The 24,783-nt window shown below is 42.2% G+C and overlaps 1 protein-coding gene across 1 annotated transcript; it reads right to left on the reverse strand.

The window, feature by feature from the left end:
* Positions 1 to 94: 94 nt before the first annotated feature.
* On the reverse strand, positions 95 to 18,798 carry LOC134798333 (E3 SUMO-protein ligase PIAS3). The gene is made up of 13 exons (XM_063770741.1): positions 18,638 to 18,798; positions 16,995 to 17,161; positions 16,369 to 16,525; positions 15,299 to 15,435; positions 14,561 to 14,738; positions 13,451 to 13,552; positions 12,560 to 12,667; positions 10,939 to 11,071; positions 2,811 to 3,045; positions 2,268 to 2,428; positions 1,451 to 1,651; positions 577 to 738; positions 95 to 198 (listed from the first exon to the last, which is right to left on the reverse strand). Exons 2-13 carry the CDS (start codon positions 17,132 to 17,134, stop codon positions 95 to 97), a joined length of 1,818 nt encoding a protein of 605 aa, XP_063626811.1. The 5' UTR covers positions 17,135 to 17,161; positions 18,638 to 18,798.
* Between the last annotated feature and the right edge of the window lie 5,985 nt (positions 18,799 to 24,783).

Here is a 24,783-nt window from a genome sequence, read left to right on the forward strand (position 1 = left end):
ATATCAAGTTTTTAATTCCCATTTAGGCCACAAGATGGTAGACCCTTCACCGCGCCGGTTCCCTATGAAGTTATGAGTAAGTAAGCAGTAGAGTTTACCGTCGATATGAGTCATGCGAGTCCCGGTCCGAGTCGGCGTAGGGCGCCCAGTGCGCGGGCGCCGCGTCGCCGTCCTCACGCTCGCTGTTGTTGCTGGTACCTGCACATGGTCGTTATTTTAGGGGCCAAATAGTGCAAGTAGTATATCTAATGAAATAAGCGCAAAGAGTTGTTAATTTCATTACACGAGCATTTTTAAGTGAAAGTAAGCCGGGTTGGATACACAGGCTACAAGGCAGATGACAAATATTCCAAAATAATTTTGGATTTATTATAATCGGTAATCTCAGTCTGTGACGATGTTGACAAAAGTAATGATCCCAAAGATAGCAACTTCTAACTCAATAATAGGTAAACGACACTATAATTCAGTGCACAGTTACTCGGATTGAATTTAGGAGGACCACTACTTTTGAGGTTATAAATTTGTAATCTGAAAACAAAACGGGGTATAATAGGCATCCTTGGGTAGACTCACATTGGTCGACGGGCGTGATGGAGAGGTGGGCCGGCGCGGCGCTGGGCAGCGGGTCGGCGGCGGCGGGCGAGGCGGGCGCCGGCGGCGACGGCGAGTCCAGCGAGATCACCCCGCCCGCGCCGCCCGGCGACCGGTAGCCCGACGACGACACCGCATCCACGCCTACAACACACACACACATTACAATTACACAGAAACTCACACTTCTACCGTAATAGTTACATGATGATAACATTGCGTCGTTGACTACCAGCACGACGCGTCTCATGCGTGATGGGTTTGGGACACATGGTCACACAGAGCGCTTACAACGCGCGCCTCCGGTCCACGTAACGCGTGCGTTTTTAGTGTGCAATGTTTAGCGTTAGGGACGCGATAGATGCGCAACGCGATGTCGCCGCGTGCATCCATTTGTGATTTGACTCTCTGACTTAGGATTTCCATATGTCAGGATTTCCTCAGATCCAACTGTTTGGTACTTTAGTCAAAATTGGGGATTGCGGGAGGACTTGAGGAGTGTCAGGGTTATGGTTGAAGAAGTTACCGTCCAGGAAATGTCAGGATTTTAAAGTGACTTTCAGACTTTTGTCACAAGTTTATATATTTTTTTTAATGACAACCTTACTCTGTCATATTCACTACTAATATCTGGGAGACCGAGCTTTGCTCGGAAAACGTATAAAAACTCAAAAATGCGCGTTTTCCCAGAGATAACACCTAGCTAGATCGATTTTTCGTCCCTGAAAACCTCCATAGAGCAAATTTCATTGAAATCGTTAGAAAAGTTTCCGAGATCCCCGAAACATATAAATAAATAAATATACAAGAATTGCTCGTTTAAAGGTATAAGATATCCGTAATATTTTTTTCTCACCATTAGAAGAAGAATACGTGTCATCAGTCTTGACGGTGACCTCGGCCGGCGGCGTGGGTTTGGGCTGCGGCACCTTCCGCTTCAGCGGCAGCTCGTCCTCGGAGTCCGACGTGAGGTCCACGAGGACCTCTGTGGCTTTTGGCGTCCTGTTCTCACCGACTGCGGCCCGTTTGGCGTTGTTCCCTTCTACTGGTATGACCTCTGTTGGATGAAGAATTAATTTAATAAAAACATCCTGAATTAGCGCTGGTCGCTGTCAGTGAAGATTGATTGTTTTGTAAGAAAACTAAAAATGTAACAGATATTGATTTGATATAGCCGGATAACGGATAACAGAAATACCACCGAACATTCGGACGATTTCCATTGGCTAAATCTGCATTTAAATATAATAGGAGTTTTAAATAGCGCACGCAACGTGAGTACAGTAAGCATCAAATGGACGGACAATGTGATCATATATATCGTAAGATACCTTTAATGAGTTTAATGTCATAGAAAAAGGATGTGCTCCACCGATATTTGGCCACTTTGACCATCACTGTTTGATGCTGACTGTACAGATTTCGACCTAAAACGAATTGCAAGTTCACGTAGACTGTCATCTAAGTTTGAAGTGTCTACTAACATTTTTTTGGATAACTGTATAATTAATGGCTGGTCACAGTACTGTCATACAGTGGGGCGCGAGCGTGTTCCATGACGTGCGCATCGCTCTCTCGATCCGATCACACGGCGTGGAGCGGAAGCGCCTTTTGTCAAGACGGGGAAGGCCGAGAATTGTCTCGGCATACGGCTACAGACGATAGGTACAGACCCAGGTCGTCGGCGATGAGCGTGACGGGCTCGGCGGCGGGCTGCGCGGCCTGCGGCGCGCGCGCGGGCGGCGCGTGCGCAGACCAGCTGCCGTCCGCGTGCAGCTGGATCTCGTTGCAGTCGCCGGCCAGCCGCGGCGACGTCAACACTTCTTGGAAGTATCTAAGGTAGACAAAGCAAAACTTTAATAATTCACATGCCAACACGCTACTCCTAACTAAATACATGAGCAGGTTGGTAAAACCCCAAATAACTCAAAGGCAGAGTAATAACTTATCTCACCGATCTGTAGTACGAGGGGTAGCACATATTTCGACAAATCTTTATTACAGTAGAACGCAAAAAATTACAAGTGAAAATCTAGGACCTTAGAATAACATTCACCAATACTTTTTCTTCTATATTAATTTTAATGTCCGCTAGCTTGGTATAATGTATAAAGATTAGAGTGAAAGACACTTGAAAGGATTAGAACTATGGTCACTCAGGCAACTACATTCCACTGCAAGTTGGAACAGTTGGCAGACTTAGAGGAAACACTCACCCGTCCACCACCAGCGAGTCGTATAGCGCGGGGCGGTCGCACACGGGGCACAGCCACGTGGGCTTGCGCTCGTTCATCTGCAGGAACAGCGAGGCGTCGAAGCACTGCAGGTGCGGACAGTTGGCCGGCCGGCACGGGCACGACATGCGCATCTTGCCGAGCGGACACATGAGGGACACGCGGAGGGAGGTCGTCGCTATCTCGCTGTCGTAGTCTTCTGACAGCTTTTCTTTTACTGTAACAAAGTTATTATTAGTTTAACTTTTTGACCGCCAAAGACGTCAACTGACGCGCGAGGCTACAGACCAATCGCGAGGCAACAAACCTTCGTACATTCCGGCAAGGTTTAGGATGACGGACAACACACGATAGAGTTGAGAAACATTTGCTAACAAAAACTTTTTAACAAAAAAAATAACCGCCGAAAAAAAACTAAAAGGAAATTAAAAACCGGCACTAACACGAAACAAGTCGACCAACAAAAACAATAGCACACTGAAAAGAAAAAAATAATTATTTTGTCTTCAATAACGCAAGTGAATACCTATGAACTATGTATATACTAGTGTCCGACCGAAACATGTCTTTTGGCCGAAACCGAAACCGAATGTTCGGCTTTGGCTCTAGTTTCGGCCGAAACCGAAACCGAACCTTTTGTAGACTTGTTAAAATCGTTGGAAAAATGTCATAAAACCGCTTTTACACCCATATTATGGGGCTGTCAACACCCAATGTCCTTGAAATTGATGTTACTTAAGCAGTTTTTTCACCAGCACGATGGACTGACCAACTCAAAGGCGAGGAACCATCTCAGAAATTCTATGACGTGGTGAGGAAAGCGATGGACCGGAATCGATGGCGAGAGTGTGTTCGTGCCCGAACAAAACCCACCAACCACGATCATCAGTCATGATGGATGCGATCAAGAAGAAGAAGCAGTTTTTTAAGAAAATTATTAGAGTTAGACCAAGATAATTCTGCAACGATTTTGATAACACACGCAGTGCAAGTGTTATTTTAAACGTCAAAACTTCTATGAAATTATGACGTATAAATAACATTTGCACTTAACACTGCGTATGCTATCAAAATAATTGCATAATTTTCTTAGTCTAACTCTATTCATTCACCAGTCAAGCTAACATGTAGATACAGGGTCAACCAAAAACGCGAGCGCAGCGAGCGCGAAATTTTTTTGTTAAAATATCGCAAGGCCGGGTACCGATCTTCACCTGGGCTTAAACGTCCGAAGTGTCCCAGTGAGGCGAACTTTCATCATGTTTCATGCGAAGTCAAAGCCGCGCTTCAGGCTTCAGGATAAGTAGTTGAGCACAGACTCCAACCAATGTCCATTGTATTAAAAAGCGAGATATTTCCTTGAGCGCTGGTGGCCTAGCGGTAAGAGCGTGCGACTTTCAATCCGAAGGTCGCAGGTATAAACCCCGGCTCGTACCAATGAGTTTTTCGGAACTACTATTTGCTTTTCGGTGAAGGAAAAACATCGCGAGGGAGCCGGACTAGTCCCAATAAGGCCTAGTTTACTCTCTGGGTTCGAAGGTCAGTCTGATGGCAGTCGCTTTCGTAAAAACTAGTGCCTACGCCAATTCTTGGGATTAGTTGTCAATTGGACCTAGGGTTTGCACGACGGATCCGAAATGTATGGGAATATCCGCGGATCCGGATCCAGATCCGGATAATTTCATACATTTCGGATCCGGATTGCAAACCCTAATTGGACCTCAGGCTCCCATGAGCCGTGGCAAAAATTCCGGGATTACGCGAGGAAGATGATGAGTTTTCTTATTATTCCTTTGCCCAGGCCCAGTATTTAACATGCGACAGTGCTATCTTATTAACTCCGATACAATTAGACAGTGTGCACGTTATAGGTTTTAACAGCCTCTTAAGACTGCGTCTAGTAGCGCCCTCATTAGTGGAATTGTGTTTTGATAATAAACCAATTAAGGCGCGGTGTGTAGTAAAATGCGCTTTTTTGTCACCATATTTACAGACTTTTACAAGGATTTCATGCATTATTTTCTAGTATGTATAACTTCAGTCCTTGAACTACGTTATTGCTTGTCAGGAACACGACGGCTCATAATTTTCTCGATAGAATCTTAAGTTGAAAACATGCCTAACACTGTCTTTATTTCCTTATGTTAGAAGTACTACGACGAAAATGTTTATGAAACTTACTTCAGTCGATAGCTTTTAAGTAAATCTTCATTATTGCTTGTCCTTTTATCGAAACGTTAATGTTTTCATTCATCATTTGATAAATTCCACATTTTGCTTACTAAATTACACCCAACGTGGCAATACCTTGCGCCCATTCCTCACGCCAGTACGCCCGTGACCACTGTCGGCGTCGGACCTATGCTAGTTTAGCGGACGTTTCATAAAATGGGTAATCACAGTATAAATATGCAAATATGTTATACACACAATGTTTTTCAACACGCTTACGAAGAAAAGCAAAATAATTCTTAAATACGGTGACATTTCAGACATTCGTCCGTCATATTTTCATTTTATAACAAGTTGGGCAGCAAAGGCACACACCCATCTAACCAATCCGGAATTCAGTCACGATTGATAAATTGTGTAAACATATTTTAAAAGGCTATAAAATTAATCAAATTGAATAATTTTTAAACATAGATATACAGGATTCAAATATTTTAGACTGGTCATATTTTTCATAATATCGATTTCGACTGGCAAATCGTATTACTTTTTGGCAACCGGGTTTTTTAACCTAATTAGACCCCGCTGAATCCGAATTTGCCGGTTGCTTGATCGAATTCTTGACCGGAAGTGAGATATTTGATATTAAAGGACCCTTTTTTTAGTTTTTCGTAAATAACTCTTAAACGGTGGCGCATAGCAAAACATATTCTATTACATAAGTAATCTGCATAAAATTGCCTACAAGAAAAATTTTGTACAATTTTTTGCTAGGATCAATATTCAAAGAGATATTAACGCGGGAAATTCAATTATAATCACTTCTAAGGTCCCTTTTTTTATTTTTTCGTAAATAACTCGTAAACGGTGGCCAATATCAAAAAATGTTGTAAAACGTTAATAATCTAGACAAAATTGTGTACAAAAAAGATTCAGTACACTTTTCGCAGGGATCAATATTTAAAAAGATAATAAAGAAGGAAAGTTAATTATAATAAATTCTAAGGTTCCTTGTTTGTATTTTTTCGTTAATAATTTGAAAAGTATGACTCATTGCAAAAAAAATCTTATACATAAATAACAACTTACCCGCTGCTTTGTCTTTTTAGGGTTCCGTACCCAAAGGGTAAAACGGGACCCTATTACTAAGACTTCGCTGTCCGTCCGTCCGTCCGTCCGTCCGTCCGTCTACCACCAGGCTGTATCTCACGAACCGTGATAGCTAGACAGTTGAAATTTTCACAGATGATGTATTTCTGTTGCCGCTATAACAACAAATACTAAAAACAGAATAAAATAAAGATTTAAGTGGGGCTCCCATACAGCAAACGTGATTTTTGACCAAAGTTAAGCAACGTCGGGCGTGGTCAGTACTTGGATGGGTAACCGTTTTCTTTTTGCATTTTTTTCCGTTTTTTTTTTTGCATTATGGTACGGAACCCTTCGTGCGCGAGTCCGACTCGCACTTGCCCGGTTTTTTTTAATATTGATCCTAGCGAAAAGTGTCCTACATGTTTCTTGTAGGAAATTTTATGTTTATTATTTATGTATAAGATTTTTTTTGCTATGAGTCATACTTTTCAAATTATTAACGAAAAAATAAAAACAAGGAACCTTAGAATTTAATATAATTAACTTTCTCTCTTTATTATCTTTTTAAATATTGATCACTGCTAAAAGTGTACTGAATCTTTTTGGTACAAAATTTTGTGTAGATTATTAACGTTTAATAAGATTTTTTTTATATTGGCCACCATTTACGAGTTATTTACGAAAAACTAAAAAAAGGGACCTACACCCTCAGCACACCCGCTAAGCTCGAGGACATTAAGTATGGTTATCTGGACACCACAAGGTATAACTGTGCCAATTTTCAAAATTATACGAATTATTTCCGCAGATTTTTTTTATTTTCTTGAGCTATTAACTAACTCGAATGTCGAAGTAGAAGTGTTTTTTGTCATTACAATCTTTAAATGCTTGACTTTTACTCGTCAATTCAAAATTAGAAAAATAGTAAGTATTACAGTTAGAGTTATAAATTGTTATAATTCTTTCTTGTGAAGACAGCTAATTTTATGTACTTATTGGAGCTATGCATAACTCAATAGTCCCACAAATTATCTTAGCTTTGCTAGTATTCTTCCTTATTTTCACTACCTACTTGCCCGAAATTGACTGCTAGAGTTAGACCAAGTCTGCAACGATTTTGTTAGCATAGGCAATGCAAGTATTATTCATAATTTCATAGAAGATTGACGTTTAAAATAACACTTGCACTGCGTGTGCAATCAAAATCGTTGCAGATTTTTCTTGGTTTAGCTCTATTACATTTTTAATGTCTATTTGTAAGTACTATTTTTTGTCTCATAATAATTTAGTATCATTTGATTAGATTCTCAGTTTGTCGCGGTATACACTTATATTGTATATAATTAATAATTATTTACACTCACCGTCTTACCTACCATTTTTAATTTCATTAAGTACTCATCAAAATTCGAATTTGCTAATAAATCCTATTCAATATTAATTGCCGGAAAAAATCCCGGAACTGACAATTCAGAATACCGATGTCGTCAGAATAAGGACGTAGACGTGCTGCGCGGGAATGGTGCGGTGCGCCGCGCGGGGCGCCCGCCTGCCCGTTCTACCACGCGTCTGCTTCACCCCCTTGAAAACGTAAAACTCGAGTATAAGAGCGCCTTAATTACTGTACCTATACATGAATCAGTATATGTAGGTACATATTAATATTTTTGTCCTACTTATTCCCCAACTTTTGGTCTTTGTCACATAGTTTAGTTTCATAGTACGAAGTACCATTTCGTAAGTTTCGGCCCGGCCGAAAGGTTCGGCCGTTTTTTGGCCGAAACCGAAACTACAGCCGAAACATGATTTTTTGGCCGAAACTGGCCGAAACCGAAACCGAACCTTCGGTCGGACACTAGTATATACATACTTCTGAAATCAATCGCACAAATCTGCGTATTTATATATTTAAAGCCTGACAACAGTTTATTTGACCCTCGCCATTTTGCGGATTTTCAATGGTACTAATTTCTTTTACTGGCAACAAGTACTCTTTGACAACAAACGTTGGATGTCATCGAATGTCACCGATGTAAACAAATGGAAAATATCTACGAATATATTCAAATATAAACGGTTTTAATACAAAAATGCCAAAAAAATTACCAAAGATGCGAAAAAAATTGCAGTGAATGCAATCAAATACTTACAGCTTAAAAAATACGAAGGATTACATAGCATTCCAATAAACAATGTTTTAAAGTTGGTTGTTGACATGACCGGTATTGACATTTTATAGTGCGGTTTTATTGAACTGGTTAGTTGTTTGGTTTAAACTTTAATATTTCATTTAAGGTTTATGTAGATCGACGATAAAAATCCTATAATCGAATTGGAGACTGAACGTTTTATAATCGAGGTTGGTGGTCCTGAAAGCGACACAACATCTGATGAAAATCAGACTTCGTCAGAGTCAGAAAACGAAGAATATGTAAATATTGAATATTTAGAATCAGATTTTGACGAATAGGTAAATTGAAAGAACCGAATTCTCTGTAAGCAATGTTTTGACATTATACGAGTATCAACATGAAGCCAATGCCCACTACCCCGACTATACATGACGTACGCACATTATTGCCATACGTAAGCTGTTTGCAGCGACACTATCTCAGGGTTAAATAAACTGTTGTCAGGCTTTACAATCTGTTATTTTTGGAGTCACTTGCGTTATTGAAGACAAAATAATTTTTTTTTTTCTTTTCAGTGCTATTGTTTTTGTTGGTCGACTCGTTTCGTGTTAGTGCCGGTTTTTTTATTTCCTTTTAGTTTTTTTTCGGCGGTTATTTTTTTTGTTAAAAAGTTTTTATTTTATAATTTTCTGTGGCTATAATTTATACAAATTATTTCATGCTTAATTTTTGATTACTTTTAAAATAGCTACCTACCTTGCTTTAGCTATTAACTGTTATATTAATAATCCTACTTTAACTATTATTTTGTTCTGTAATATAAATAAATTACCCCTATTTTCCCACCCTTAGGGTAGGATTTTTTTCCAAATTTTGATTATTATTACGACTACTCTGTAAAAGGTTATGCGTGGTCATACGTTACAATCGGTGAGTGAAAAAATCAATCATCCCCTATTTTCCTACCCTTAAGTTTGGATTTTTTTTTCCAAATTTATATGGGACCAACTTCGGGGTATACCCTTTCCAATAAAAAAATAATTATCAAAATCGAACATCTCTGTAAAAAGTTATGCGTGGTCATACATAAAAAAAATATATACGCGTCGACTTGAGAACCTCCTCCGTTTTTTTTTTTCGTCGGTTGAAAAAGTATATTATGGTTGTCTGTAAAGTCAGTTTACGGACAATAATTTTGCGTGATAACGTCTTAGGAAAACATTGATGACAAATTGCCGTAACGTTACCATGGAGATCTGTCCACGTTACCATGAAGATCTGTCCACAACGTAACACTTTTTCGTGCATGCTACCGGTGTTCATCGATTTATAAGACATTATCACGTCAAAAAAAATTGTGTAAGTCAAAGCTCAGAGTTAAAATATAAGGTCAAGGTAAAATCGCTGAGACGAAACTGTGATTTCATAACACGCCGATTAATTGTCTAGTTCTTACGTACGACGCACACATTAACCAGGAACTCCAGAGCGAGTAGTGATTGGCTCGATAAGTATGTATGGACGCGAAATCAGCTTGTTATGTTACGAAGTCAGTTTTGTTTTCGGTTTGTTTTTGTATTTTCTAGGTCCACAGTATAAAGCTGACAATCAAAAATGAGATGAAAAGATGATTTCCCACCAAAGCGGATAAGAACCGATCGAAATAGAAATGATTGGAAAGCTTTAGTGACCATCACCGCACGGCTCTCTACAATATGTCAAGAACGCGCACTCAGGTTTTTTTGGTCATATCATGCGGTCAATAAATCATGACCTAGAAAGGCAGATAGATTATCTTAGGTCAAATGGATGGCAAGCGTGCGCCATGAGATGGTCTGATGCTTTGAAGAGTGGTTGGCGGCAACATGCAGTGCGTGACCGATATGGCTTATGACCGCACACTATGGAGACGGAGCATACATGGTCGCGATCCTCAGCAATGAGGGTCCGAGGAAGAAGAAGGAAAGCTTTAGAGGAGGCCTTTCTTGGAAACCCCCGACAGCCTGGCGACAGTGACAAATAAAATAAAATTCAGTCAGTGAATAAAGGATATTTGTATTTATATAAAGCTTCACTTACTCAGCGAGCGCGTGTAGTCCGGGTTCTTGGTGCCCTTGTTCTTGAGCCGGAGCAGCAGCTCGGCGGAGGTCAGCTTGCGCACCAGGAACACACTGAGCACGTACGTGCGCGTTAAGTCCGACGCCCACGTCACCTGTTGTGTAAAGCTTCACTTACTGAGCGAGCGCGTGTAGTCCGGGTTCTTGGTGCCCTTGTTCTTGAGCCGGAGCAGCAGCTCGGCGGAGGTCAGCTTGCGCACCAAGAACACACTGAGCACGTACGTGCGCGTTAAGTCCGACGCCCACGTCACCTGTTGTGTAAAGCTTCACTTACTGAGCGAGCGCGTGTAGTCCGGGTTCTTGGTGCCCTTGTTCTTGAGCCGGAGCAGCAGCTCGGCGGAGGTCAGCTTGCGCACCAAGAACACACTGAGCACGTACGTGCGCGTTAAGTCCGACGCCCACGTCACCTGTTGTGTAAAGCTTCACTTACTGAGCGAGCGCGTGTAGTCCGGGTTCTTGGTGCCTTTGTTCTTGAGCCGGAGCAGCAGCTCGGCGGAGGTCAGCTTGCGCACCAGGAACACGCTGAGCACGTATGCGCGCGTGAAGTCTGACGCCCACGTCACCTGTTGTGTGTCCATGGTATACAGCTTCACTTACTGAGCGAGCGCGTATAGTCCGGGTTCTTGGTGCCCTTGTTCTTGAGCCGGAGCAGCAGCTCGGCGGAGGTCAGCTTGCGCACCAGGAACACGCTGAGCACGTACGCGCGCGTGAAGTCTGACGCCCACGTCACCTGTTATTTAAAAAGTTATAGGTCATAGACGTTTATAATAGAAATATGTAGAATTTTTTACACTTTGTTTCTATCAAATTATGTGGATATTTCATTTAATTTTTGCCTAATATGGGACATGTATTGATCCACCCATTTACGATTTCGCAACTTTCAATGGAGACTTCTTTGGCTTTGGCACAAGATCAATTTTTTGACTAATTTCTTTCCTAATTTGAATAATTTGTACCATATACTGAATACGTACATTTCTCGTTATATACTACATGATTAAAACAGATGAATGGATAAATCATCATAGATGGCGACGGTGGGCTAACCAATACGAATTATATCTAGACACAGACAAGTTCTCAAAGCACGATCATCACTTTACATTTTTATTTTTAATGTATCATTACCGTTGTTGTTGTTGATGTTGAAATCATGTTAATTTACACTATGGTGAACCGACCTGTTCGAATCAAAAGTAATTGTAATAGTAGTACCTGGACTGTGTTGGCCACTGTGGGACCAAGCTTCACCAGCGAGCATATATTCACAGGCCGCGGCGGCCGCTTCGGCTCCGGTGTTGGCTTGTTCGTTGGGATCGGGTTAGTAATAATGGTTGTACCTGGACTGTGTTGGCCACTGTGGGACCAAGCTTCACCAGCGAGCATATATTCACAGGCCGCGGCGGCCGCTTCGGCTCCGGTGTTGGCTTGTTCGTTGGGATCGGGTTAGTAATAATGGTTGTACCTGGACTGTGTTGGCCACTGTGGGACAAAGCTTCACCAGCGAGGATATATTCACAGGCCGCGGCGGCCGCTTCGGCTCCGGTGTTGGCTTGTTCATTGGGATCGGGTTAGTAATAATGGTTGTACCTGGACTGTGTTGGCGACTGTGGGACAAAGCTTCACCAGCGAGGATATATTCACAGGCCGCGGCGGCCGCTTCGGCTCCGGTGTTGGCTTGTTCGTTGGGATCGGGTTAGTAATAATGGTTGTACCTGGACTGTGTTGGCCACTGTGGGACATAGCTTCACCAGCGAGGATATATTCACAGGCCGCGGCGGCCGCTTCGGCTCCGGTGTTGGCTTGTTCGTTGGGATCGGGTTAGTAATAATGGTTGTACCTGGACTGTGTTGGCCACTGTGGGACAAAGCTTCACCAGCGAGGATATATTCACAGGCCGCGGCGGCCGCTTCGGCTCCGGTGTTGGCTTGTTCGTTGGGATCGGGTTAGTAATAATGGTTGTACCTGGACTGTGTTGGCGACTGTGGGACAAAGCTTCACCAGCGAGGATATATTCACAGGCCGCGGCGGCCGCTTCGGCTCCGGTGTTGGCTTGTTCGTTGGGATCGGGTTAGTAATAATGGTTGTACCTGGACTGTGTTGGCCACTGTGGGACATAGCTTCACCAGCGAGGATATATTCACAGGCCGCGGCGGCCGCTTCGGCTCCGGTGTTTGCTTGTTCGTTGGGATCGGGTTAGTAATAATGGTTGTACCTGGACTGTGTTGGCCACTGTGGGACAAAGCTTCACCAGCGAGGATATATTCACAGGCCGCGGCGGCCGCTTCGGCTCCGGTGTTGGCTTGTTCGTTGGGATCGGGTTCTGTGCATTCAAACACATATCATTATGCTGCCTTAACCATTTATAGTTCGTTTTTTTTTAGCATTAGAAAGAACTTGAAAGAAGGTAAGCGATCTTGACATACCTTTTAATATGAAAGCAGAAGAATATAAATGACCGTATTAGATTCATAATTGTTACATATTTGCCGTAACTTATTTTTAAAATGTGTTTTTCAATTAAAAGACACATCAAGATTGTTTACCTTATTCCTAATGCTAAAAAAACGAACTATAATGATCCAGATAAAAACAATACACAGTTCAAGCCTCATAGCAAAAGTCCTAAAAATTAAAACATAAGAAAAATATACAAAAAGGTGATTAATTTTTGCAGTTAAAGGATAAAAGTTAAAAAAATATATCAACATCTTATATCAAATATATATATTATATTTGTTCAATCACAAGAGCATACAGCATTTACTTTGAAAAAGGTATGAGCCAAATCCCCGTTTTTGGGAGTTGGAGGATCAAAGTTATAATTTGTGACTAAATTGATATATTTTTAGGTACATAATACATATTATTAAAATGGTGAGAAATCTACGTAACTTTCTGTCAACTACATACTATCCTGAAAATTTTACCACTTCATAAGGGTTATGAATAAGATGGAAGTAATTTGAGGAATGGTAGGGCAGTTTAATACTAAATATGCTAACCAACAATATATCACACTAACCTATGAACCACGTTATTAAATAAATTGGAAAGAGTAAAAGTATAGTTTCTTTAGACATGACTTTACAACAGATATACTCACTGGCAATGGACACATTTTGTTGTTGACTTTAACGTTAACACTTGGCGGGAAGCAGTCTTCTTGTTCACACGTTGTCTCCAGAAGGCAAAACCTCAATTGGGCCTGTCAACAAACAAGTCAATACTGTCATGCAATCTGTACAGTCCAGTTCACAAACATTTTTACAGGCCAATGTTCCAAAAATATATGTACACACGCCTCTAAGACACTGACAATAAGATTGTGTAAATGTTTTTAGGAATGTAGGCTTCTTCTTCTTCTCTGTCGTATCGCTCTTGACAGAGCGGTCGTGGTCACGTTGAGGCGTCCGCATCGGTAGTAGAGGCGGACACAGCTCTTCGCACGATCTCCCGCCATCTCTCCCTGTTGGCAGACTGTCTGGCACAGTCAGATACGCGGTTTCCCACTGCGGATTTTATTTGGTCAGTCCAGCGCATAGGTGATCTGCCGCGCGATCTGGTTCCCTTCACTCTTCCTTGTGCGACCAGTCGCTCTATGGAGTCGTTATCTCGCCTAGAGACATGTCCAAAGTACTGCAGTATGCGCGACTGTACTACGGTCGATAAACGCTGTGTGATGCCGAGCTCCTGGAGTATGGACACGTTGGTGCGGAAATCCGTCCACGATATCCCAAGCAATGTAGGCTTGTGAAGATGTTTTTGAAATTTACGCTACAAATTCGTCCAGCAAAATGGTTAAGAGTGTGTTTGGGCGTGAAGAGCAAATATCATTGACATGCACCCCGATTTTTTTCTTTTCTAGAGATCACCAGGAGTCTTTTATCAGGAGACGTGTTTTTTTTATTCATTCTTCATTGGTTTCTCAATATAGCAAAGAAGTAGTACATTGCCCACGCGCACCGCGTAATAGCCTAGGCTACGTTCTGGTCCATAAGGCAAGGGATCGCAAGGGCTGATGGAGATGGACGCGTCAAACGACCACGAAGCATCGACACGATGTGTTCGGTCGCCTTATGGATTTGTAGTTTTAATTTCCGCGCGCCTGCCTGCTGTCTCAAAGTGGCATTTTAGTTAGGTAGTACCTTCAGTTCTACCGCCCCTATTCCCACCAATGTGGCATCCGGGTAACAGTTCTACTTGTAGTTCTTACCTGTATAACATAGTCTAGTTTGTTGCTGGTGCCGACGATGTCCTTGCCACACGCTATATCGGTGGCCTGCGCGGGTGTGAGGTGGAACTGGTAGGCCCCCTCCTGCATGCGGCCCGCTTGTGTCGGCATCATTGTGGTCGGCTTCATCAGCTCCGCCATCACGTCGTAGAACGGCAATCTGAAACAAATTCAGAATTAAGACTTGTTTACAAACATTCTAATTTACTTACCCTCGTTATTTGGAATCGGCGTAATGTATTTTTACTGTCATCACTCTCATTATTTTCTCCACATAGACACAAACTCGACGAGTGGCATGGGAAGTAGGCAGAGACGTAGTGTGGCCGCGCTACTAGTTATGCCGCTCGTCATGCTCCTCGTCATGCCCACCGCTAGGTAGCGGAGATTAATCGCGACGCTCCGCCGGTCCTTTGTTCAAGTCAAACAAAGGACCGGCAAGGAGCGTCGCGATTAATCGCGCAAGTAGGGCAGTGTGTGGCCGGAGCGGGCAACATCGCGGCAGCGCGAGGAGAAGCGCGATGAACAGTCTGGCCTAGGTATTTGAGGTAACCTATCTAAAAAGATTTACGTTGAAGAACATTTTCTCACTGCTCCACGACACATTCTTTGACTGCGTTTTCTCGGACTTCAAAAAAAAGGAGGTGGTTCTCAATTCGTCGGAATCCTGGTGAATATTGAGCCTGGGATCGACACTTACGCTCTCAACTCTTAACTCACTTCTTGAACTTGACGTCGGGGTGCACGGGGTAGGGCGGCAGCGGCGCGGTGGGGGAGGGAGACGGCATGGGCGCGAGCGCGGCGCCCGGCGTGCCGTACCCGTGGTACATGCCGCTTGCGTACATGTTCTGTCGTGCCTGCGGAACATAATTACTTTTAAACACTGTTTGGAATCGGCATCCCGTTTACAGGAATGTAAATCGAAGTTGGGTACACTTTAAAATGTTTAAAAAGTATAACATGACTACAAATGTTTTTATTGGAAATTTTGTTAGGTTTCCTTGCAATTTTTTTGATAGTCACCTTTTTTTGGTTTGTTAAATAAGATTTTTATAAACTAATTTCGGGTAGTTCAGTGTTCTTTTATTTATATCTTCATTGACATTTGCTGGGACGTCAGTCTTTCCGTGACCACAGCTGGTGAAACTCAGCTGAAACGTCGGAATTTAAGGTAAAAACAATGAAATTTTATCGCGGTAGACCCGTTTGTGTAATTATGTGTACAAATCGCGACAGTTTAAAGTACAATTTGATTGGGGCGGAAGAGTAGCGCGCTATACTGCCGCGGGATGTCGGTACTGGGTCCTTACCCTGCGACCCACTTGGCCCTTAGTGCCTGTTGAACACTTAGTGACCGGCATGCCCTGTTGTCGCGAGTCCGTGTTGTACCCGCTGACGGCGGGGTGCTGGTACATGTTGCGCTGCGACGCCATACCCGGCGCCAGCGGGTCCTTACCCTGCGACCGGCTCGGCCCTAGCGCCTGTTGAACACTTACAGTGACCGGCATGCCCTGTTGTCACGAGTCCGTGTTGTACCCGCTGACGGCGGGGTGCTGGTACATGTTGCGCTGCGACGCCATACCCGGCGCCAGCGGGTCCTTACCCTGCGACCGGCTCGGCCCTAGCGCCTGTTGAACACTTACAGTGACCGGCATGCCCTGTTGTCGCGAGTCCGTGTTGTACCCGGTGACGGCGGGGTGCTGGTACATGTTGCGCTGCGACGCCATACCCGGCGCCAGCGGGTCCTTACCCTGCGACCGGCTCGGCCCTAGCGCCTGTTGAACACTTACAGTGACCGGCATGCCCTGTTGTCGCGAGTCCGTGTTGTACCCGGTGACGGCGGGGTGCTGGTACATGTTGCGCTGCGACGCCATACCCGGCGCCAGCGGGTCCTTACCCTGCGACCCCCCGCCCGGCACGCCCGACGACCCTAATGCCTGGTTGTTCCTGTTGAATTATGACTATTATAATAATTGCTCTTTGGAAATCGTTTCTTCAATTTACACTGGTTAATTAGAACTAGTCAAGATATTATGGCAATTTCATATGGTGCAGCTTGACTGCGCAACAGTCAAAGCGGTGCATGCGTCCAGGACCACACATGTTCATGTATAGGACTGTACTGGGGCTTGCTTTCAAGAAAATAGTGTTCTTCTGTACTGTCATCTGTCTTAAGGTTCCGTCACACAGGCTCGTTTTCCGGGCGGGGCGTGAGCGTTTTATATGTAAAAGCTGCGCGCCCCGATGACTCACCGCCCGCAAAACGCGCCTGTGTGACGGAGCCTTTACGACCTAAGAGGTGCAGTTTATAGCAAATCACACTAACGCCCCAACACCGAAGCCATGACTCATGCATCAACTGTTAGACTCCGACATCCACACTGGAGTGCAGCGGCTGCGAGGTAAAGACACTTGCCTAGAGTTGTTCTTATGTGAACGTCCGTTCTCGGTAGCTTTGAGCCGCGATCTAAGTTCAGACGAGTTGCCATTTTCGGAGGGTGCCGCATTACTCGGTGCCGCGTTTCCTACCCTCGCTGAAGATCGTGTTTTAACCATTGTTGATGAGCGACCATCTCATGTCAACTGAAATTCAGCCGTCACAATGGACGTAAATCAAAAGTCAACTACACAACTGTGGGAGTTTTCTGGAAAATTTCTTGTGGAACATCACTGCACGGCTGTCTCCTTATTTCTCTTACACTAAGCGCCAAATTTAGATGAAAGGGATAGGGCTCTAGTGACATCTGCAATTGAATAATTACTTTTAGTCATCAATGGTTAAAACATGTCTATCAGCTTTAATACCACTAAACGAACCGCAAGTCCTCTACGATGCTTTAACGACAATTTAGATCAATGATGGTGTTCCCGTTTTGATTATTTTGATAAATTATTCCACTGCAGCTGTGAAGGAGCTTGCTAAGGAGAAAAAGTATATTAGAAATTTGCAATGTGACCGGGAGTGGCTTCGGGAAGACTGGAGCTAAAGATAAGAGAAATAAGATGACTGTCCTGTCAATGAAATTTTCCAGAAAAGTATACCATTAACAACAAGTTGCTCCATAGTCAGCCTGGACTCGACACAACACTGAACGGCAATCAATGCACTAGGCATTTAGTGTTTTAGTCTAGGCTAGCTTGTGGACACACAAACAACAAATCATTGTATGTGAGAGAAACTTGCAACAGTCAGGAGGGATGGGACAAGCTTAATAATTAAATAAAATAAATATCACAAATCAATTTAAAAATACTATATTCTTTTTATAGTCTCCACACGTGAAAAGGTGGATGGTCAAACTGTTTTTAAATACATTTATTATCATAGATATATTAGATAACAATCTGATAAATAAGCTAGTTAGTTAAAACACAAAATATGGGTTTATTGTGAACTATGAGTAAGCTGGAACTAGTTATAAGTATTTTAATTGGGCAAACAAAATATATTAATAACATAAATACATTTTCACATACATCATGCACATATTTCCTAATTTAACTGATATTGAAGTTAGGATATTAAGGTACCTATCCCTCAAAAACATAATTATATTTGTATTGTTTTGGCAAACTAAACAAAACAAAATGTGAAAAGTAACTAAGGGTTGAATAAAACAAAAAACAGATGATGGTTGCGGCGTCATCAAATAACACTGAGTGATTATTATGAGAACTACTAGAAATAAATAAAAATCAAAATTTATTATTTATATGCCACAACTAAAAGGCCGGTCGTCAACGGATTTATGAAAGATGCAATAGAGTTCTGTATCATATGACTTATATGAAAATAATGTGTTTAATACAGTACAGTACAAAATGACCCTAATAGTTCACGTTGTGCCTGGACATTTCATAGAGCGCCTCCCGCCGCGAATTCGACAAATATTTAAAATGAACCGACACCAGACACCGGTAAACATTTTTTTAATGATATGAGATGTTGGTAGCCAAATAAACAAACATAAAAATATTCTATAAAACTAAGTTTTTAGGAAAAACGTTTACGGAACCCAAACAATATGGATGTCAGGTGTTCAAACGAAAGTTACTCACCATGATATCGCGTTACCGTAATCGTAATACCTACTCATATTAACTATAAGTCATAAAAATTACACTGACATTTAGTAACACTTAATTTAACTATTTACGAATATCTTACAAAACGCCACACTATTTGACGCCTGCTGCATTATTCAGCCGCCACGTTGGACATAGACTAAAAACAAAGCAGTCTAATTTTTTAAGTGACATCTATTTACGCCTTTACTTGCCTAGATAGAGGGCCGTTTGCATTTAAGTTTAAATTTGTTAAAAAAAGTCAAAAGAACGTTAGTGACCATTTTGGATGTAGATCTTGTTATCATTAATGACTTCAAACTGTTTCATTCACAAAACGAATATTCCCCAAAAAAAACATGGCACACAGTGCAACTTAATTCCGCAAACGCTAATGTAAAGCTTACATACATGGGAGAAAACCAAAGACGAAATAGAGAATTTGTGCATCATATCCGGATCCCATTTGGTAGGGTTGTCGAAACGCTGAAGTACGTTCGGATATGCATATAAAAAAGTAAAAGTAATTTAAATAAATTATTACGTTAATCATAGAGTTAGACCAAGAAAAGTCTGCAGTGGATTTGATAGCCCACGCAGTGCAAGTGTCATTTATACGTCATAATTTCATAGAAGTTTGACTTTTAAAATAAGACGTGCACTGCGCGGGCTATCAAATCCGCTGCAGACTTTTCATGGACTGACTCTATTTTATTGTCTTAGATGTATAAATGGGAGATGTTGACTTGATAAAACAACTTTGATCAAATACCTGTATGATAGTGCGCTTCAATCGTTATGTATATCGATCGATGCCAGCACTCTTACTATATCCATGGCACACCCTCTTTGAGGAGGAATTTCGGAATAAAAGTAATATAAAATATGTAAACACTTTTCCAGGCCAGAACTATTTGTGTGTGCCAAATTTAATCGAAATCAGCTCAGCCGTTTTTGCGTGAGTACTAACAATCAAATACAAACAAAAAAACACAACAAAATTTCCCATTTATAATGTTATCACGTTCATTTTTATTTTACTTACCACTTACCAGAGTGCACTTTACTTTCCGAGGCTGGCCCTACATTTACCTTTTTATATCTCAAACGTTAAAATGGCAATTTGATTGACCATAATCTGCAATAACAATAACCCACCGTAATTTTAGAGTAAAACCGGACAGATGGTAGTAGTATGTATTAGGCTATTAGCCAACGAAAAAACAGACCTTAGCGATATACATACATTTAAATTTAACATTATTTATTACACATATTTTTGTGGAGCATGAATCCGATGTAGTTTCATAAACTACACTTACGATTTAAATAATTGTTCTACAAAGTAAAAATACCTCACTATAACCTTAATTTGTAATTTCTTCGTTATAGTTACTAGCTTAACTTGCGACAGTCATGTAACGTTAGTGATATAGTTATATATATTTCCGAACGCACTTAAGTGGAAGCATCTTTATTCGATTACGTCACTGCCGGTTCCTAGTTGACAGTGCTGTACAACTTCCTGTATTCTATCGATATCGGTAAATATATTACGAATACGATATTCTGATATGTCGTGAAGAGAAAACGACCCTTGCAAGAGTCATTGGGCCCAACGTCGGCTTCGACCGCAAGTGTCCGGCGGCAGGATGTGGAGGATGTAATAAGCCCTTTAACAGTTTGTGGCAAAAATCATGATTTATCTATCACACAGTTTCATCATTTCCCTTATCAATCTTGCTCATGAGAGCTTGTAAGAAATATCTTGCCGTGGCCTTTCCGGGATTCGAATCCTAGTCCTCCTGTTTCGTCACTACGTAGTGGACCATATGAATTTCAACCCTATAGAAAAGACGGTAAAAGTGCTTTTTAAATGGGCTTGTGTTTTGTTACTTAAAGCGAAAGCCGGCCTTTTTGGTAGTGAACTTACTTTTGGGGGCTTTTATGATTCTTTGCTTTTATGCCTTTTATACTTTACTAATTTCTGCCCGTTACGTAGTACTATTAGTTATTCTGTGCCGTTACCACGTCTGCGTAGAATACCTAATAATCATCCTTACAGTTATCATTATATAATTTATATCCTCCTTCCTCTTAAACACAAATCAAAATATGTAATACACTGGAGCCGCCATTAACAGGCGTTCCCCTCTGTGGAAAATAGGCGGCCAATGGTCAACCACATGTCAACCATATGTATGGACTGACGTTTATCTGACATGACGTACCTATACATTTGATGTGCCCCTCCCCCGCAACAAACGGCAGACTATTTTGTACCGAAAATTTTTGACATGGCGTCTCTGTTGGTTATATCCTCTAAGAATACAGTCGACGTCGTCGAAGATGTGTTTGTGTTTACATTTTTCGCATTATTATAAAGGAGTTAGTTGCATAAGTGTTAACATATTTTTGACGTCGACTTTGTTAAGTTTTTTTGGTACCCATGCGAATCCGACTCACTTCCCCAAAAAAACTTCAACAATCTATACCTATACACCTAAACCATAGATTACATAGATAGGTGAAATGAGTTTATCGCGAACATACCTACAGACATACAGCAGGACAGATGCGGCGGGGGACTGGACTTTGTTGTAGCAGGAGATCTAAGGTCCCGTTTTCTATTTAAGGGGACCTTGCATTTTGGAGACAAAGCAAACCGCTTGGAACAGGTGTTCCTGGGGGTGACCTGAGCTGATTAAGCCCGGTTGCCAAGAGGTTCCCCCCAGCAGATGGGCAAGAGGGGGGGGGGGGAGTGCCACCGGCGCGCCTCACTCTAAGCTTTATATCTGCATACATCTCGAAACTATATCAAGTTTGGTGTCATCTTCGTAAAATTCGAGGATGAAGAATTCATTTCTGTGACTAAATTTTCACTCACCCATACAAAAAATTCGAAAAATTCAAAATTAAAAAAAAATCTTATAATTTTTTTTTTCGAAAATCCTGTACAGAATTTATACTATGAGGATTTGCTCTAGAAAAAAATGTGAATAGCCCAGTTATCCTACTTTACAGAATAGTAAACTAGTCAAACATTTTTTTTCATCTTATAATTTTTTTTTCGAAAATCCTGTACAGAATTTATACTATGAGGATTTGCTCTAGAAAAAAATGTGAATAGCCCAGTTATCCTACTTTACAGAATAGTAAACTAGTCAAACATTTTTTTTCATAACTCTGTTAAAAAAATGTTTTGTGTCGCGCGGCGTACCTGCATTGTAAGAGCGGTATGCAACGTTTAGGATTTTTAAGTATGTTTAGATGATTTCTGAAAAGTTGTTATTCTTCTGGTGGTAGATTACATTAATAAATTACATCTGGACGTGATATATATACAAATATAAATTAAATATATAAATAAAGATGTTGGGAAAACTTTCGCTAATAGAGTTAAGTATTATAAATGTGATAAAATTAACATAGGAGATGTTTGACAAAAAATGCGGGTTAAAATAAGGTATATATTGTTCGTAATTGCCATTACATGCCCATGGGACTGTGCATTTTACGTTTTTTTTTAACGCATTTGCACCTCCCTGTGGATTTTGTTTTGCAGCGGCAACGAATAAGCTCTAAACAAGCAGCAGCCGCCGCAGGTAGGCTTGACCCATATGGGCTCCCAATAACCATGTTGTTTGGACCAGCCCCAGTCAACAGGGCATGGTGGCTGTTGCTGAGGGGCTATAATCTGTCCCCAAACATAGACCAAATCCTACACCGGAACATGCGACACAACTGAAAACCGCCGTGTCGCCGAAATAATTTCTGCACCTTGTCAACCTGGTTGACACGGTGCAGAAAACCCTAGAGGAAAAGCAAACCGCTCTATGTGCGTTCCTTGATGTTGAAGGTGCTTTCGACAATACGCCCACAGAGACCATACTCAATGGTATGAAATCAAAGGGAGTAGACGAAACCACCAGATGGATACATAGCATGCTCTCGAACAGAGTAGGCACTCTGACCATCAATACTATATATAGAGCATGAATTTTATACCACTAAAGGGTGCCTACAAGGAGGCGTTTTATCCCCACTATTATGGACCCTAGCAGTGGACCAACTTCTTGCAATCATGTCAGGCCAAGACTTTGATACACAAGGATATGCCGACGACCTTGTAGTCATCGTCAAAGGCCCTTGCCTCAACACAATATCCAAACCTAATGCAAGGAGCTCTAAACACAATATTCAAATGGTGTAGAGAAAATGACTTGTCCATTAATCCGAGCAAGACTGTAATAGCCATTTAACCATTCACAAGGAAACGGAAGCTCGATAAACTCACAAAACCAACACTTAATGGACATAATAACCGTTCTCGGCAGAGGTCAAGTACTGTACACTTTCGACCAAAAGTTAACTTGGAACCCTCACCTGACAAACATACAAAAAGCGAAAATGGCCATGTGGTCATGCTGTCGAATGGCAGGAGCAAGACCCAAATTGCTATGTGGTTATACACAGCGGTAGTGAGGCCAATTGTCACCTACGCTTCCGCAGTCTGGTGTAACAAAACCAGCCAAAAGACAGCAATAAACACTCTAAACAGCCTGCAACGCACGGCTTGTTTAACAGTAACAGGCGCCTACTCCTCGACACCGGGAGCGGCCCTAGATGCACTGCTGGACATCATACCACTCCACTTGCAGGTGCAAAATGAGGCCAAGCATCTACAGAATATGCACACTAAACAGGCCAAAATGGCGCTCTCATGCATTTACCAATCTAAAGGCCTGGGTTTTTGCGAATAGAACCCTTAGCATGCCCACTGATGACACGCACACCGAATGTCATCTCACCAAACTGTACACAGTAGAAATACCTCCTAGAGACAAATGGATCAACAACCAAATGTACGTCGAAGAGGGAAGCCACATCTGGTATACAGATGGTTCCAAGAAAGGCAATGATGTAGGATGTGGGATCTATGGTGAGAGATCTAAGCTCAGAGCTAGCGTCAGCATGGGCACACTGGCCTCAATCTTCCAGGCAGAAGTCTTCGCCATCAACAAATGTGCGAAGATCAACCTGGATAGAAACCTAAGACACCAGCATATCTACATCAACTCAGACAGGCAGGCTGCTCCGCTAGCACTAGAATCCCTTGAGTCAAACTCAAAACTAGTCCAGAACTGTAAAACAAACCTAAACTCACTGACTTACTCCAACAAAGTTACACTTAGATGGGTACCAGGGCACTCCGACTTTAACGGAAACGAAGAAGTGGACGAACTTGCTAGAAAGGGCGCAGACATACCCCTGGTCGGCCCAGAACCGTTCTGTGGAAGCACAAAACGAGATGCATATTCTCTGCTCAGCAACTTAGGAAAAACGAGAGCAATCGATTGGTGGAAGTTCGTTAAAAGACAAGAACACTCGAAAGCTCTAATCAAAGGGTTCAAGAGCAAAACTGCTAAGGAGCTTTTAGGACTCAAAAGGCACAAAACCTGCGCTGTGACCAGAATACTGACTGGACACTGCAAGTTGAACAAACATATGTTTCAAATTGGCAAGAAACAAGATGCGACATGCAGGTTCTGTCAGGAGTCAGAGGAGACTGCAATGCACATTCTCTGTTCTTGTGGACCACTAATGTCAAAAAGAAGTACCTACCTAGGGCAACACGTAATGCAACCCTATGAGGTACAAAACATTACGGCCCAAAGAATCTGGATGCACCGGGCATTAGTAATGAACTTAAAGGGCCGTCACAATAGATCAATGGTGGTCAATGCGACACTCAAAGGCCCACAACACCACAATAATAATAATAATGTACCGCGGGGGCAGCTTGTGGCGAGCTGACGGTGAGTGGCGACACCGCGGACCCCTATTCCAGAGGGCCCTGTCATCTGGCCCTCGCCTCTGTGCTTGCCTTGATTGGCCGGCCAGAATGGAGTCGCAAGGGCGGGACCTATGCTCCAGGTTAGAAGTGTAAAATGTCATAACGCCGGCGGCCTGCTGAACGGATTACCGGGATCTGGCTACCGCAGACTCACCTCTCGACAACCTCACAGCCACTCCAAAGTGTTGCCCTGTTGTCGCACTGCACAGTGCGGCCATTGCGGGGCCCACTCAATGAGTTGGCGAGTCACCACCTGTCATTTACAATTTTGAGACTGATTGTC

This window comes from Cydia splendana, chromosome 16, assembly GCF_910591565.1.
Source record: "Cydia splendana chromosome 16, ilCydSple1.2, whole genome shotgun sequence".
NCBI classification, from domain to species: Eukaryota; Metazoa; Arthropoda; class Insecta; order Lepidoptera; family Tortricidae; genus Cydia; species Cydia splendana.